Here is a 16,521-nt window from a genome sequence, read left to right as displayed (position 1 = left end):
TGTAAATATCTGTGGAGCTAAGAAAGCTAATTTAAAATTCTACACAGGTAAAGTCCCTGGTGGTCCAATGGTTAACACTCCATCATCTCACTGCAGACAGCCAGGGGCAGAAGAGGAGAAGAGAAGATAGAGAAGAAATTCTACCCAGAACTTAGTGTCTAAAACATCGCCCAGTGTTTTGTAAATACTTTTCTAACAATTCAGACTGACCACAAATAGGAAAAATGTATCCTGTAAGATACTGAGTTCTTGATTGCCAGAAGTAGTGTAATGAAAGATAGATAACCATCAGTCAGCTAAAACACTTCCAAGTATTCAGACAAAGATTAGAAAAAGTAAAATCTGATACAATTTTTTGGAGTACAAATTGATGATGCCCATCAAACTTTTGAAATAATGTACAACTGATCCTTGAACAATGCAGGGTTAATCCAAGAATAATTTAGGCTTGGCCCTCCGTAGTCTCCATTTGCCTGCATCTGTGGTTTCAACCAACCTATGACCTTGTAGAAACTGTATGAATGCATGCATAGTTGCTCATTCCTGTTCAACTCTTTGTGACCCTATGGACTGTAGCCTGCCAAACTCCTTTGTCCATGGGATTTTTTAGGCAAGAATACTGGAGTTGGTTGCCCTTTTCTACTCCAGGAGATCTTGAACCAGAGATTGAACCCATACCTCCTGTGTGTCTCCTGCATTAGCAGGCTCCTGTGCCACCTGGGAAGCCCATGCAGTGACTATATAATACTATCATTAACTATTGAAAACATCCATGTACAAGTGGACTCACAGAGTTCAAATCTATGCTGTCATAGATTTGAGTCAACTGTACACTATGATTTAGCCATTCAGCTTCTAGGAGTAAATCTATATTACAAAAATCCTCACACAAATGTTCAGGTACATACGGACAAAGATGTTCACAACATAAATATTTGTAATAGTAACAAATTTAAGACAAGCAGAATGGTTAAATAAATTGTTTAATAATTCTGTGAAATATTGCATAGCCATCTAAAATGACAAGGGAAGAACTTCCCCGATGGTCCAGTGGCCAAGACTCGGAGCTCCCAATGCAGGGAACCCAGGCATGATCCCTGGTCAGGGAACTAGATCCCACATGCTGCTCATGAGAGCTCAAGTGCCACGACTAGAGATCCCGTGTGCTGCAACTAAAACTCGGTACAGCCAAACAACGATTTTTACAAAATGAGGTATTTACTTAATAAGCAGTTACAAGAAATTACTCAGTACCAGTAACTATTAAGTGATTTCAAATGTAAGGTTGATAAATCCTACTGTGGATTCCAGAGTAACTTTATTATTAGCATTCCTATTCCACGTAAGGAGAGAGACCAGCACAGAGAGGTTCACTAACTTGCTCACAGGAAAAGTTCTAGAGCACAGGGAACCCGCACCAGACGAGAAGCCAGGGCAAACAGATCCAGCACCCGACACTCTGAACCATCTTATCGTTAACTCTCAATGTGCTGACCTCTGAGTTATTCCCGAGTGAAAAATAAATTTATACAATACGTAGTATCTGATGCCCTCCACGTAAAATTTGTATATGAAGACATACATTCATATTTCACAAAATTAGGCCTGAAAAGACCTATTAAGATTTGATTAATAGGCAATGAATGGATTAATATATGGATCTTCATTTTTTAGTTTTTATAAAATTTGATTATTTTAATATAAAAACAACATAGCTTTGGTAATAAAACTAAGAAGAATAACTTCCCTTTCCAGATAGGTGAGGTAGCAAAAACAACAATGACAAAAGATAAACAAACAAATAAAACCCCAGGGTTTTTCTGTGCAACCATGAAAATAACAAATTTATAAATATGTATATATACGGCAATTTTGGAGAAGGAAATGGCAACCCACTCCAGTATTCTTGCCTGGAGAATCCCATGGACATAGGAGCCTGGTGGGCTACAGTCCATGGGGTCACGAGAGTCAGACACTACTTAGTGACTAAACCAACCAACAGTAATTTTTGGAAACCATAATGCAAATGATGTAAATCATTTATATTTACTGGTTATATATTATTTTTCCCTTTAGAAAAGCAAATAACAAAGTACTTTGTTTCCTCTGAAGATTTTCCCATATCTTGCAATAACAATCTTTCCAGTGCAGTTGACGTTCATCTCTCTTTCTAGTTTGAAAAAGTCTTCAGTACGAGCGTAGTTCACATATATGAGCTCCCCCTGTTGGAAATAAAAATAAAAACAAACAACAACAGCAAAAATACAAAACACTGCTAAAGAGAAAACCAAAGTAGAATTTTGCTGCATAATACTGCATCATAATAAAAAGTTATCTTTCTTGTCTTGGGCTTAATAAACAGACCCATGCTAATTCTGGAGAAGTCTTTTAAAACATTTCAGTATCCTGAAATTTAAAAAAAAAGAGAGACAATATGTAAAATATTTAAACAGTGCTTAAATGTTTGAAGAAATTACTAGTGTATACTGAGCTACGGGAAATAGTATAAATAAAAGTAGCTACGTTATTTCCAACCATGGTATTTATTTCCAACTATGGTATTTATTTCCAACCATGGTATTACGAACTTCTATGGTGTGCTTTATCAATTCACATCTACAAATCTATAACAAAGTCAGACAATGAACAAAGGAAAAAAGCTTGAAAACTATCTACTGCCCTTACTGAATTAAGACACGTTCAGCAGTTTCTTAGTTATTTCAAAGAGTGGCATGTGCTTACCAGGGTCTGGTTCTCAAGTATTTATTTTCTTTTTCTTTTCTAAAAATTGTTTTTAGGGAGGTTATATAGAGGATGGAGTCTCAAAGTATGAATTAACATGTATGATCCACCTAATTTCCTTGGTTTTAGTCCTTTACATAGGTATTTTTATATAAAGGCTTAAAGAACTGAGTGTCTTTTATTTTACCTCTGGCACACCCGGGGGTGAAAAGGCATTATAGGGCGGTACAATATTCTTAACATTCTCATATCCATCTGGTGGTGGCTCAGTGTATGATGTATTGAAAATCTAGCAAGAATTGAAACACATAAAGTTAGAAACATTTCAGATTGCTATTAAAGAATAATACACTTTGTGGGCAAAAGGCCTAAATAGATATTTCTTTAGAGAAGACATACAGACGGTGAACAGGCACAGGAAAAGATGCTCAGCGTTGCTAACCATCAGAGAGATGTAAACGCTAGAAATGCTAGAGAAGGTGCAGAGAAAAAGGAAGCCTCCTACACCATTAGTGGGAGTGTAAACTGGGACAAACACTACACAGAACAGTATGGAGGCTCCCTGAAAAACTAAAAACAGAGCTACTGTATGATCTAGCAATTCCACTTGTGGGCATATATACAGAAAAGACAAAACCTCTAATTTGAAAAGGTACATGCACCCAAACATTTGAAACAACATTATTTACAATAGCTAAGACATGGAAACAACCCAAGTGCCCATTAACAGACAACTGGTTTAATAAGATTTGGTTTACATATACAATGGAATATTACTCAGCCATAGAAGAGTATTAAATATTGCCATTTGCAAGCAAGAGGGGTAGACCTAGAGAATATCATACTAAGTTAAGTAAGTTAGAGACACAAATACATCACTTTTATTTGGAATCTAAAAAATAACACATCCATCTACATACAAAAGAGAAAGGTTTACAGACATAGGAAACAACTTATGATTACTAAAGAAGAAAGGTATGTGCTATGCCAGTAGTGTCCAACTCTTTGCGACCCCATGGACTGTAGCCTGCCAAGGTCCTCTGTCCATGGGATTCTCCAGATAGGAACACTGCAGTGGGTTGCCACGCTCTCCTCCAGGGAATCTTCCCAACCCAGGGATTGAACCCAGGTCTCCCACGTTGCAAGCAGATTCTTTACCATTTGAGCCACCAGGGAAGTAATGGGGAAAGGAATAAAATAGGAGTATAGGATTAACAATTCCCAGGTGGCTCAAGTGATAAAGAATCTACCTGCCAATGCTAGAGATGAAGGCAGGAGACACAGGTTTGATCCCTGGGTTGGGAAGATCCCCTTCAGAATGAAATGGCGACCTACTCTAGTATTCTGGGGCTTCCCAGGTGGTGCTAGTGGTGAAGAACTTGCCTGCTAAGGCAGGAGACATAAGAGACTCGGGTTTGATCCCTGGGTCGGGAAGATCCCCTGAAGGAGGAAATGGCAACCCACTCCAGTATTCTTGCCTGGAGAATCCCATGGCCAGAGCATCCTGCCAGAGTATGATCCATGGTGTCAAAAAGAGTCGGATATGGCTGAACCAACTTAGCATGCACGATAGGATTAACGGATACACTAACAAATACGTTAACAGATATTAACAGATACATTAAGTAGGGAAGCAAGGAAGTTTTACTGTGTAACACAGGGAACAATATTCAATAACTTATAGTAATCTATAATGGGAAATATCTGAAAAAAATTTACATAAAATGGAATTGCTTTGCTGTACACCAGAAACTAATACGATGGTGCAAATCAGTCACCTCAGTTCCATGTTCATCCGTGACTGATATGTAGCTGGCATTTGTCTCATTAGGGTAAGACAGGAGGACATCATAGTGCACCAACTCGGCTGAATCCAGTCCAAATTTCTTCCACTGGCTTTGGATTTTCTTGGCAAGCAATAAATTTTGTTCCGTTCCTGCCAGATGAGGTAGCTTTGTAAACGAACTGAAATGAAAATAAAATTAAAGCGGGATTCAAAGACTATATTCAGAAAATGTCCTAAGAACACTTCTAGACGCATAACTCATATTTTAGACATTAAGTATCATGTCTATAATCAAGATATAAAAAAAAACAGCTAGGGATTTCTAGGTATGCCAGTTTTTAAATATTTGTGTGTAACTGCAGTTTTCACATTGTGCTTATAGGGAATATGCTATGCACAGGCCTGTCCTATATTTAACCGGGCTTCTTTGAAAAATAAGAATGACTTTCTCATCACCCCCAGGCGAAGGGCTGGGAGCAGTAAAAAGTACAACATGAAAAGACATCTTGAAAACAAGATGCTAAAGTACCGATGTGACTGATGGAAAACCAGTAATCAGAGACTCAAGGGGGTTGCTGAGAAAGGGGCTCACTAGCCAAAGAGCCAAACAGCAGCGTGAAAGGCCTGAGGGTCTGGTATCTGAGGCTGTAAAGAACAGGTATCTCTAGAGCGCAAACTAGGAAGGAGAAGTCAACCATAAAAGGCCTTCAAGGATTAGGATCTGCACTTTTGCCTGTGAGTGGCATCAGCACCCTGATCCCACTTCCTTTCTGAGTCTTCTTTTTCCTTATTCTTCTGCGGCACCGCTCCCTCGGGTCAGTTCATTGTTGGGTTGGTCCCAACAGTGCTCCTCAGAAAAGAACACATCCCGTGGTGAACACGGTCAGCAGGGACTCGGGGACGAGAAAACATGTTGGAAGGATGGCACATCCGTACGCCACCGGTGCTAACGTCTTGCTGCTTATCAGGCAGTGAAGATATTCTCAAAGATCTTCATGTTTGCCAGACACCAGTCAGGCAGCTGTGCTAGCATGCACTTCTGGCGCTGTTTTCACCCTACTGTATACAGTTGTTTATTTATCCCATTGAAGTTCAAGTCCATGCATCTTTATACTTACATTTCCAAATGCTCAGGACTTGCCTGTTATCCAGGAATTACATAATTCAGATTTACTGAACTGAGTTTGGGCAATGATCTCTTGGTTGTGAGTCTAAATGATTTGCACGTTAAGTAACTTCACATAGTTTCAAATGAAACTCCCTTTGCTTGCGGTAAATATTTTCAAAGTTTCCCAAACCCCCTCCTTCTGTAAGTAGGGCAATTATACTTCTATACACTGGTGTTTTAGTCAATCATAGCAAAACCAAAAAAGAGAGAGTAAAGCAAAATCAGTACTTACTGAAAACTTACTATATGCCAGTAACCTGATGAGGTATTTTACAGGGGCTTTCTGATTTAATCCTAACCACCCTTCTTCCATTGTCCCCATTTTGCAAATGAAGAAACAGAGAGCAGTTAAATAAGTTGCTTATAACTTAGTAGGGCTTCCCTCATAGCTCAGTCGGTAAAGAATCTGCCTGCAATGCAGGAGACCTGGGTTTGATTCCTGGGTCGGGAAGATCCATTGAGGAATTAAATCATTCATCTGGTCATACCGATCAACTGCTTAAAATCCTTCTACGACTTCTTATAGTCTGCATTATAAAGTTCACATTGAACATAGCATTTGGACCCTTTTTTTCATCTGATCTACTTTCTAGCTTCATTTCTCACCACTCACCTTATAAACTTCTTCACTCTTATCATTTAATATGCTAACTGGTTTCCTAAAATCACCACCCTTTTTAGCCTTTACACAAGATCTTCTCTTAGACAAAAGTATTATCCTACTTACGTAAATATCCCTGTACACCACTCCTAGTCATTTACCTTCCCCGCCTGTAAGCTATTAACCACTCATTACGATACTTCGATCATTTTCTTTTCTGTGAAGCCTTCCACATCTTTTATCATTAAATCAAAGCTGCAAGTTACTGCTGATTGCAGCCATGAAATTAAAAGACGCTTACTCCTTGGAAGGAAAGTTATGACCAACCTAGATAGCATATTAAAAAGCAGAGACATTACTTTGCCAACAAAGGTCCGTCTAGTCAAGGCTATGGTTTTTCCCGTGGTCATGTATGGATGTGAGAGTTGGACTGTGAAGAAAGCTGATCGCCGAAGAATTGATGCTTTTGAACTGTGGTGCTGGAGAAGACTCTTGAGAGTCCCTTGGACTGCAAGGAGATCCAACCACTCCATCCTAAAGATCAATCCTGGGTGTTCACTGGAAGGACTGATGCTAAAGCTGAAACTCCAATACTTTGGCCACCTGATGCGACGAGTTGACTCACTGGAAAAGACTGATGCTGGGAGGGATTGGGGGTGGGAGGAGACGGGGACGACAGAGAATGAGATGGCTGGATGGCATCACCAACTCAATGGACATGAGTTTGAGTGAACTCCGGGAGTTGGTGATGGACAGGGAGGCCTGGCATGCTGTGATTCATGGGGTTGCAAAGAGTCGGACATGACTGAGTGACTGAACTGAACGATCCTTCGATCATTTTCTTTTCTGTGAAGCCTTCCACATCTTTTAGCATTAAATCAAAGCTGCAAGTTACTGATATTTAATACTATACAATATTTATGGGGGGGAAAAGTATCAGGACTTCCCTTGTGGTCCGGTGATTAAGAATCCGCCTTCCCACACATGCATTTTGACTTAAAGCATTCCTGATAGGAAGCCTCAAAGGGCCAAGCCAGTTGCTGACAATCCAAAACAAAGGTCTTGAATAGAGAGACCCATGAAGGGAAAGCCAAGAAAAAAAAAAAGAATCCGCTTTGCAATGCAGGGAATGCCGGTTTGATCCCTGGTCAGGGAACTAAGCGGAGAAGGCAATGGCACCTCAGTCCAGTACTCTTGCCTGGAAAATCCCATGGATGGAGGAGCCTGGTGGGCTGCAGTCCATGGGGTCGCTAAGAGTCGGACACGACTTACCCTTTTCCCTTTCATTCATTGGAGAAGGAAATGGCAAGCCACTCCAGTGTTCTTGCCTGGAGAATCCCAGGGACAGGGGAGCCTGGTAGGCTGCCATCTATTGGGTCGCACAGAGTCAGACACGACTGAGGCAACTTAGCAGCAGCAGGGAACTAAGAGCCCACGTACCCCAGGGCAACTAAGCCCACACACCACAACCAGTAAAGCCCCCGTGCTGCAAAAAGAGTCTGTGGGCTACAACTGAGACCCAATGCAATCAAACAAAATAAAATAATTTTTTTAAAAAGTATTAATGTGTTTGTAGACAGATGTTTTTGCATGCACAAGAAAACCACTGGGGCTTGGGGATATTTAAAATTTTACTTCATATAATTCATTATAGTTTTATTTCCTTTAGTGAATAAATAATATTATTACAATTGGGGAGGGGTGAGAGTTGGACTGTGAAGAAAGCTGATCGCTGAAGCATTGATGCTTTTGAACTGTGGTGCTGGAGAAGACTCTTGAGAGTCCCTTGGACTGCAAGGAGATCCAACCAGTCCATTCTAGAGGAGATCAATCCTGGGTGTTCATTGGAGGGACTGATGCTAAAGCTGAAACTCCAATACTTTGGCCACCTCATGCGACGAGTTGACTCACTGGAAAAGAGTCTGATGCTGGGAGGGATTGGGGGTGGGAGGAGACGGGGACGACAGAGAATGAGATGGCTGGATGGCATCACCGACTCTGTGGACATGAGTTTGAGTGAACTCCGGGAGTTGGTGATGGACAGGGAGGCCTGGCGTGCTGTGGTTCATGGGGTCACAAAGAGTCAGACACAACTGAGCGACTGAACTGAACTGAACTGAACTGAAGGTAACTGTATTCCCTTCATTTAAGGTGAAGGACTAATCATTAAGGTTTGCCTCCCACCTTTTCAGCAACCCACTGAAATGAAAGAAGTACAAAAAAAGCAGCAGGGAACAACTTTACTGAATTTCTCCTTATGGTCCCAAGACGGGCACTACAGCTCCACACATCATATATTCATGCTACAATGTTCAGGAGAAGTTATTTCCTCCCTTGTGTTCCTTTTAACAGAGGAAAACTTTGTAATGGATCTCAACGAAATTTTTCTCCTCTTTTATCAGGCATAATAGGGTCACAAGCATGTGTGTGTGTGCTTGTTCAGTCATGTCCAACTCTTTGCGAGCCAGTGGACTGCAGCCCCCCAGGTTCCTCTGACCATGGAATTTCCCAGGCCAGAATACTGGAGTGGGTTGCCATTTCCTCCTCCAGAGGATCTTCCTGACCTCTGGATTGAATCCAGAGGACTGAATCCGCTTCTCTTGTGTCTCCTGCATTGGGAGGTGGATCTACTCAGTAAACTGTAGTACATCCCTAGGGCTTTCCTGTTTGCTCAGATAGTAAAGAATCCACCTGCAATGTAGGAGACCTGGGTTTGATCCCTGGATTGGGAAGTTCCCCAGGAGAAGGAAATGGCAACCCACTCCAGTATTCTTGCCTGGAGAATTTCATGCACAAAGGAGCGTGGCAGGGACTGGACCACAGTCCATGAGGTCACAAAGAGTTGGACACCACTGAGCAACTAACACACACAGTACATCCCTATGATGAATGAAGAGATTAAAAGACTCTTTCTAATTTGCTCACATATTCAATGCAATTTTAATCAAAGTTCCAGCAAGCATTTTTTTCTTTAGTAGGAATTGAGAAGTTGATTTTAAAATTTTAAATGTAGATAAAATAGTCAAAGCAATTTTTAAAATGCAAAATATGTAAGATTAACTCTATCTCATTTTCAACTTACGATTAAGTTATACCAAACAAGACAACGTGGTACTGAGATTAATAGATAAACAGAAGAAAATATTTTGCTGACAAAGGTCCACATAGTCCAAGCTGTGGTTTTGCAGTCATGTACCAACGCCAAAGAATCGATGCTTTTGAACTGTGGTGTTGGAGAAGACTCTTGAGAGTCCCTTATACTGCAAGGAGGTCCAACCAGTCCATTCTAAAGGAGATCAATCCTGGGTGTTCATTGGAGGGACTGATGCTAAAGCTGAAACTGCAATACTTTGGCCACCTCATGTGACGAGTTGACTCACTGGAAAAGACTCTGATGCTGGGAAAGGTTGGGGGCGGGAGGAGAAGGGGACGATGGAGAATGAGATGGCTGGATGGCGTCACCGACTCTGTGGACATGAGTTTGAGTGTACTCCGGGAGCTGGTGATGGACAGGGAGGCCTGGCGTGCTGTGATTCATGGGGTTGCGGAGAGTCGGACACGACTGAGCGACTGAACTGAACTGAACTGAACCAACATAAGAACTGGACCATAAAGAACGCTGAGTACTGAAAAATTGATGCTTTCGGACTGTGGTGCTGGAGAAGACTCTTGAGAGCCCCTTGGACAGCAAGACCGAAATGAAATCCTAAAGGAACTCAACCCTGAATATCCACTGGAAGGACTGATGCTGATTCTGAAGCTCCAGTATTCTGGCCACCTAATGCAAAGAGCCGACTCATTGGAAAAGACCCTGATGCTGGAAAAGATTGAAGGCAGGAGGAGAAGTGGGTGACAGAGGATAAGATGGTTGGATGGCATCATTGACTCAATGGACAGAAGTCTGACCAAACTCCAGGAGATAGTGAAGGACAGGGAAGCGTGGTGTGCTGCAGTCCATGGGGTTGCAAAGAGTCAGACATGACTGAGTGACACGGTGACAGAAGAAAATATAATATCCAAAAACAGGCCATTATGGTCAAGTGATTTCAGTCAAAGATATCAAAGCTATTCATAAGGGAAAGGAAAGTTTTTTAAACAAATCTTGTAGGAATAATTACATATTTGTATTTAGAAAATCATCAACTCATATCATACTACACATAAAAATTACCTTGAAGTGGACCACTGACCTAAATGTGCAAGCTACAGTCATAAAACTTCAAAAATAATCTTCACAACTTCTCATAGGCTAAATCAGATAGAACACAAAAGTATGGAACATAAGACAAAAGTTGTTCAACTGGACTTTATTAAAATTTAAAATCCCTGCCCTATATAAACTCCACTAAGAAAAAAGGCCAAACATAGAACAGAAGAAAATATTCACGTCTGACAAAAGAATGTATAAAGAACTTTTACACTCAATAACAAAACAAAATAATTTTTAAATAAAAAAAAACATTGAACAGGGACCATATAAAAGATATTCACATATCCAATAAGCATATAAGAAGATACTTAATATCACCAACCATCAAGAAAATATAAATTAAAACCACAATAAGATACTGCTACACGTGTGCGTGCCAAGTTGCTTCAGTCACATCCGACTCGGTGACCCCATGGACTGTAGCCTGCCAGGCTCCTTTGTCCACGGGATTTCCCAGGCAAAAATTCTGGAGTGGGATGCTATGCCCTCCTCCAGGAATCTTCCAGATCCAGGGATAGAACCTATATCTCTCATGTCTCACACACATTCAGGCAGGTTCTTTACCACTAATGCCACCTGGGAAGCCCGATACTAATACACATCTACTAAAATGGTTAAAATGAACAACCAATATTACTAAGGCAGGAATATAAAATGGTACACCACTTTTGAAATCTCTGTCATTTTCTTAAAAAGTTAAACATATGCTTATCACCAAGCATAGCCATTCCATGAGAAATTAAAACATACGTAAACATATGTTCATTCAAACTTTGTTCACCATGATCAAAAACCAGAAACGACCCAATATCCATCAACTACATATTGGGGTCTATCCATACAATCTATTCATTGGAAGGGTTGATGCTGAAACTCCAATACTTTGGCCACCTGATGAGAAGAACTAACTCATTAGAAAAGACCCTGAAGCTGGGTAAGACTGAAGGCAGGAGGAGAAGGGGATGACAGAGGATAAGATGGTTGGATGGCATCTCCAAGTCGACGGACATGAGTTTGAATAAGCTCCGGGAGTTGGTGATGGACAGGGAGGCCTGGCGTTCAGCAGTCCATGGGGTCGCAAAGAATGGGACACGACTGAGTGACTGAACTGAACTGTTCCATACAACAGAATAATACTCAGCAATAAAAAGCAATGTACTCCACAAATACAATCAACAACCTGGCTGAATTCCAAAATCAATCATTATGTTGAGTGAAAGACACAAAAGAGCACATACTGTATGATTCTATTTATATAAAATATTAGAAAATAAAAAGGAATTCCATAGTAAGAGAGTGAAGGAAGAATAAACTGCAAATCCTTGATATAATTTTTCTGTCTCTTGACTGAGAAGGAGGTTGGCTGAGTATATTATGCATATGTCAATACTCTCAAATTGTAAGCTTTATATGGATGCAGTATATTCTATGAAAATTCAGCTCAGTTCAGTTCAGTCACTCAGTCGTGTCCAACTCTTTGTGACCCCATGGACTGCTGCATGCCAGGCATCCTGGTCCATCACCAACTCCCGGAGTTTACTCAAATTCATGTTCATTGAGTCGGCGATGCCATCCAACCATCTCATCCTCTCTTGTCCCCTTCTCCACCTGCGCTCAATCTTTCCCAGCATCAGGATCTTTTCCAATGAGTTATCTCTTCGCATCAGGTGGCCAAAGTATTGGGAGTTTCAGCTTCAGCATCAGCCCTTCCAATGAATATTCAGGATTGATTTCCTTTAGGATGGACTGACTGGATCTTCTTGCAGTCCAAGGGACTCTCAAGAGTCTTCTCCAAAACTGCAGTTCAAAAGCATCAATTCTTCGGTGCTCAGCTTTCTTTATAGTCCAACTCTCACATCCAAACATGACTACTGGAAAAATCATAGCCTTGACTAGATGGACCTTTGTTGGCAAAGTAATGTCTCTGCTTTTTAATATGCTGTCTAGGTTGGTCATAACTTTCCTTCCAAGGAGTAAGCGTCTTTTAATTTCATGGCTGCAGTCACCACCTGCAGTGATTTTGGAGACCCCCAAAAATAAAGTCAGCCAATGTTTCCACTGTTTCCCCATCTATTTGCCATGAAGTGATGGGACCTGATGCTATGATCTTAGTTTTCTGCATGTTGAGCTTTAAGCGAACTTTTTTACTCTCCTCTTTCACTTTCATCAAGAGGCTCTTTAGTTCTTCACTTTCTGCCATAAGCGTGGTGTCATCTGCATATCTGAGGTTTGATATTTCTCCCAGCAATCTTGATTCCAGTTTGTGCTTCATCCAGCCCAGTGTTTCTCATGATGTACTCTGCATATAAGTTAAATAAGCAGAGTGACAATATACAGCCTTGACGTACTCCTTTTCCTATTAGGAATCATTCTGTTGTTCCATGTCTAGTTCTAACTGTTGCTTCCTGACCTGTATACAGATTTCTCAGAGGCAGGTCAGGTGGTACGGTATTCCCATCTCTTTCAGAATTCTCCACAGTTTATTGTGATCCACACAGTCAAAGGCTTTGGCATAGTCAATAAAGCAGAAATAGATCTTTTTCTGGAACTCTCTTGCTTTTTGGTTGATGCAGCGGATGTTGGCAATTTGATCTCTGGTTCTTCTGCCTTTTCTAAAGCTAGCTTGAACATCTGGAAGTTCACGGTTCATGTATTACTGAAGCCTGGCTTGGAGAATTTTGAACATTACTTTACTAGCGTGTGAGATGAGTGTATTTGTGCAGCAGTTTGAACATTCTTTATCATTGCCTTTCTTTGGGATTGGAATGAAAACTGACATTTTCCAGTCCCATGGCTACTGCCTTGTTTTCCAAATTTGCTGGTATATTGAGTGCAACACTTTCACAGCATCATCTTTCAGGATTTGAAATAGCTCAACTGGAATTCCATCACCTCCACTAGCTTTGTTTGTAAGGCCCACTTGACTTCACATTCCAGGATGTCTGGGTCCAGGTGAGTGATCACACCATCGTGATTATCTGGGCCATGAAGATCTTTTTTATACAGTTCTTCTGTGTATTCTTGCTATTTTTTCTTAATATCTTCTGCTTCTGTTAGGTCCATACCATTTCTGTCTTTTATCGAGCCCATCTTTGCATGAAATGTTCCCTTGGTATCTCTAATTTTCTTATACCTCAATAAAACTGGTTTTTTTTTCTTTCTTTTTAGTGAAATAAATGTCACAATAGCTGTCTTCAAGAACTTCATAATCACTCCCCTGAATGTCATTCTTTCTCTTGCTAAGACACTGGGGGGTTTGCACTGTTCCTTTTGCTTTCATTCTGTCCTCTTTATGTTCCTTGAGTTTGTAGGTGGGACAAAGGTTTAATTTGTGGTGAACAGAATCTGAAACTTTAATCTCTTTCTCTCTAAATCAAAGTTTACCACCATCTGAGTCTTAGAATGTGACATTTAAATAAATTCCCTGATTAGACTCAGGCCTGGGGAACAGAGAGTAACATTCAGCTGCCGTCCAAAGTACATGAAGTTGGAACATCTCTTAGTAAAGAAACCAAAGATATTTTTGGCACATGAAGTTAGGGAAGAAAGACTTCTGCAACATTCAAATAGATTTTACTCTAAGAGTGGTATAAAGGGACATTTAAACTACCAGGAATTAATATGATATTATATCATTTCACACAAAGAAGGTTACCTACATGAATATAATCAGTTTTCAAACTGTTTTCACTCTGCATTGTTTCAAAATTCTTATTTTTAAGATCAATTATTCAAAACAAACTTACCGAAGAAATGATTTTATATTATCAGCTTTCATCTCAGATATCAGTTTCCACCTTAGATTCTGGTGACTGTCTGCTGAAGTGGCTGTATCTTTGAGGGGCTTACTAAGCCAACCTGTGGGGGGTTGGGATGGGGGGCAGATACATAGACATATACATATTACATACACAAAAAATGCTTTTGACTTTTATAAAAACTAAAAGTCTCCCCACCCCAAAAGTCAAAAAGCAACAGCAACAACACAAAGAGCCCTCAGCAGAGAAACAGATCACCGGGAGCGTTACGAGAAATTCAAACTAAATGCAGAAAACCTTCAAATTCTGCTGTGTAATTATGAGTTGGTTAAAGGAGTTTTAGATGAGAGAGAATCTTGTCATTTCCCTCGTTTTATGTATTAGAGCACGGGCCTCCTATCTTTCTTGTTCTCCCACGGAGGTGTGCTTCACAGCGCAGCGGCTGACACACGGGGAGGATTCCCCAGAGATTTTTGCAATAAATGATCACAGAAGGGCAGTTGCAAGTTTCGACTCTTGGAAACGAAATAATCTCTTTGACCCCTGCGAATAATGGCAACTCTAAATTTTCTTTACAACGGCTCTTAACAGTACCCTGAGTGAGTGAAAGGCGCTCAGTCGTGTCTGACTCTTTGCGACCCCATAGACTGTCGCATGGAGTTCTCCAGGCCAGAATCCTGGAATGGGTAGCTGTTCCCTTCCCCAGAGGATCTTCCCAACCCAGGGGTCGAACCCAGGTCTCCTGCATTGCAGGTGGATTCCTTACCGTCTGAGCCAACAGAGAAGCCCAGAATACTGGCGTGGGTAGCCTATCCCTTCCCCAATAGATCTTCCCAACCCAGGGATGGAACTGGGGTCTCCTGCATTGCAGGCGGATTCTTTACCAGCTGAGCCACCAGGGAAGCCCAAGAATACTGGAGTGGGTAGCTTATCCCCTCTCCAGCGGATCTTCCCGACCCAGGAATCGAATGGGGTTTCCTGCATTGCAGGCGGATTCTTTACCAGCCGAGCCACCAGGGAAGCCGCGAGCTCGGCATGCCGGAATGCACGGCGTTCGGCTTGCAGTCGGGCACCGCGGCCGTCCCCGCCGGCTGTAGGGCTTCTCTCCACGCAGGCCGCAGAGTGGAGGGCTCCTGGCGCCCGGGGCAGGGGTCGGCACACTTACCCACCGTAAATCCAGCCAGGAAGGACGCCAGCGCAGCAGCCAGGCATATCCACAGGTACGGCCGGCGCGCGGACGGGGCCATGGCTTCCTCTGGTCGCAGCGGGAGGCGCCGGCCGCGGGGGCGCGCCGCGGGGGCGCGGGCGAGCCGAGAGCGCGCCGCGGGGGCGCGGGAGAGCCGGGGGCGCGCGGCCGGGCGCTCGCGGGCCCCCCAGGCGGCGGCCCAGCGCGGTCCCCGCGGCCGGTCCTCGTGGACCCGCCGGTCTCCTCGCGGCTCCGAAGGCGGAGGGACGCCGGCCCCCAGCTCCCGGTCCCGGCGGTCGCTCGGGGGCCTCGACGGGGCAGAGGCGACCCTGCGTGGGGAGGAGACATCCTTCTTGGTGGCAGGCTCTGTTCACTCTATCCACCCCGGACAAAGTCTGCGTTCGCCGGAAGGCCCCTGAAAATGTCCCTAAAGAAACTCACTCACCTTTTTCCAGGAACTGACGAATTTCGGCAGTCAAATATATTTAACCACAGCTCTGTCTTTCTTGTTGATTATCCCCTGCCGCAATCTAATTTCTAACTGCTCATGCTCGGGAAGCATCTCTGGTTCTGCCTGCTCCCTGATAACGCATCAGTTTCTCTCTCTTTTTTTAATGCTTATATTTTATGTTTATTCATTCGAATATTGTATACAGGCACCACTGTACTAACATGTATATGGTGACACATTCAGAAAAATAAACATTTTTTAATTTTAATCTAAAGGATGAGATACATTTAAACACAAAAGTCCTACTATTTTTTTCCTGATAGGCTAATTGACTATGATGCGCTTTGTTTGGGATTCCTATTTTCTATTTTGGTAACATCTATCTGTTATCTTCCCGATGGCTCAGTGGGTAAAGGATCTGCCTGCAATGTTGGAGACACAGGATATACAGGTTCAGTCCCTGGGTCAGGAAGCTCCCTGGAGAAGGGAATTGCAACCCACTCCAGTATACTTGCCTGAAAAATCCCATGGACAGAGGATCCTGGCAGGCTACAGTCCAAAGAGTCACAAAGAGTCAGACACAACTAGGCACACTCCTATAAGCTTTCATGCAGAACGC

The 16,521-nt window shown here is 42.2% G+C and overlaps 1 protein-coding gene across 2 annotated transcripts in view; it reads right to left on the bottom strand.

Moving 5' to 3' along the window:
• The window catches only part of NAALAD2 (N-acetylated alpha-linked acidic dipeptidase 2), a 48,824-nt gene extending 33,263 nt beyond the window's left edge, over window positions 1-15,561 (bottom strand). Inside the window, exons 1-5 of one of the 2 annotated variants that reach the window (XM_055416185.2) lie at window positions 15,431-15,561; window positions 14,254-14,365; window positions 4,521-4,707; window positions 2,930-3,031; window positions 2,097-2,222 (exon numbers count right to left, since the gene is read on the bottom strand). In XM_055416185.2, coding sequence (XP_055272160.1) covers window positions 2,097-2,222; window positions 2,930-3,031; window positions 4,521-4,707; window positions 14,254-14,365; window positions 15,431-15,512 — 609 coding nt within the window. In that variant the 5' untranslated portion in view covers window positions 15,513-15,561. The remainder of the gene's footprint in view (window positions 1-2,096; window positions 2,223-2,929; window positions 3,032-4,520; window positions 4,708-14,253; window positions 14,366-15,430) is intronic. The other variant, XM_055416186.2, reaches the window with a different exon arrangement.
• Between the last annotated feature and the right edge of the window lie 960 nt (window positions 15,562-16,521).

The sequence above is a fragment of the Moschus berezovskii genome, chromosome 25 (genome assembly GCF_049115385.1).
Source record: "Moschus berezovskii isolate FMDL1 chromosome 25, NW_MosBer_1.0, whole genome shotgun sequence".
Lineage (NCBI taxonomy): Eukaryota > Metazoa > Chordata > Mammalia > Artiodactyla > Moschidae > Moschus > Moschus berezovskii.
Note: the sequence above shows the minus strand (reverse complement) of the source record. Positions and strands in the feature narration are given on the sequence as shown.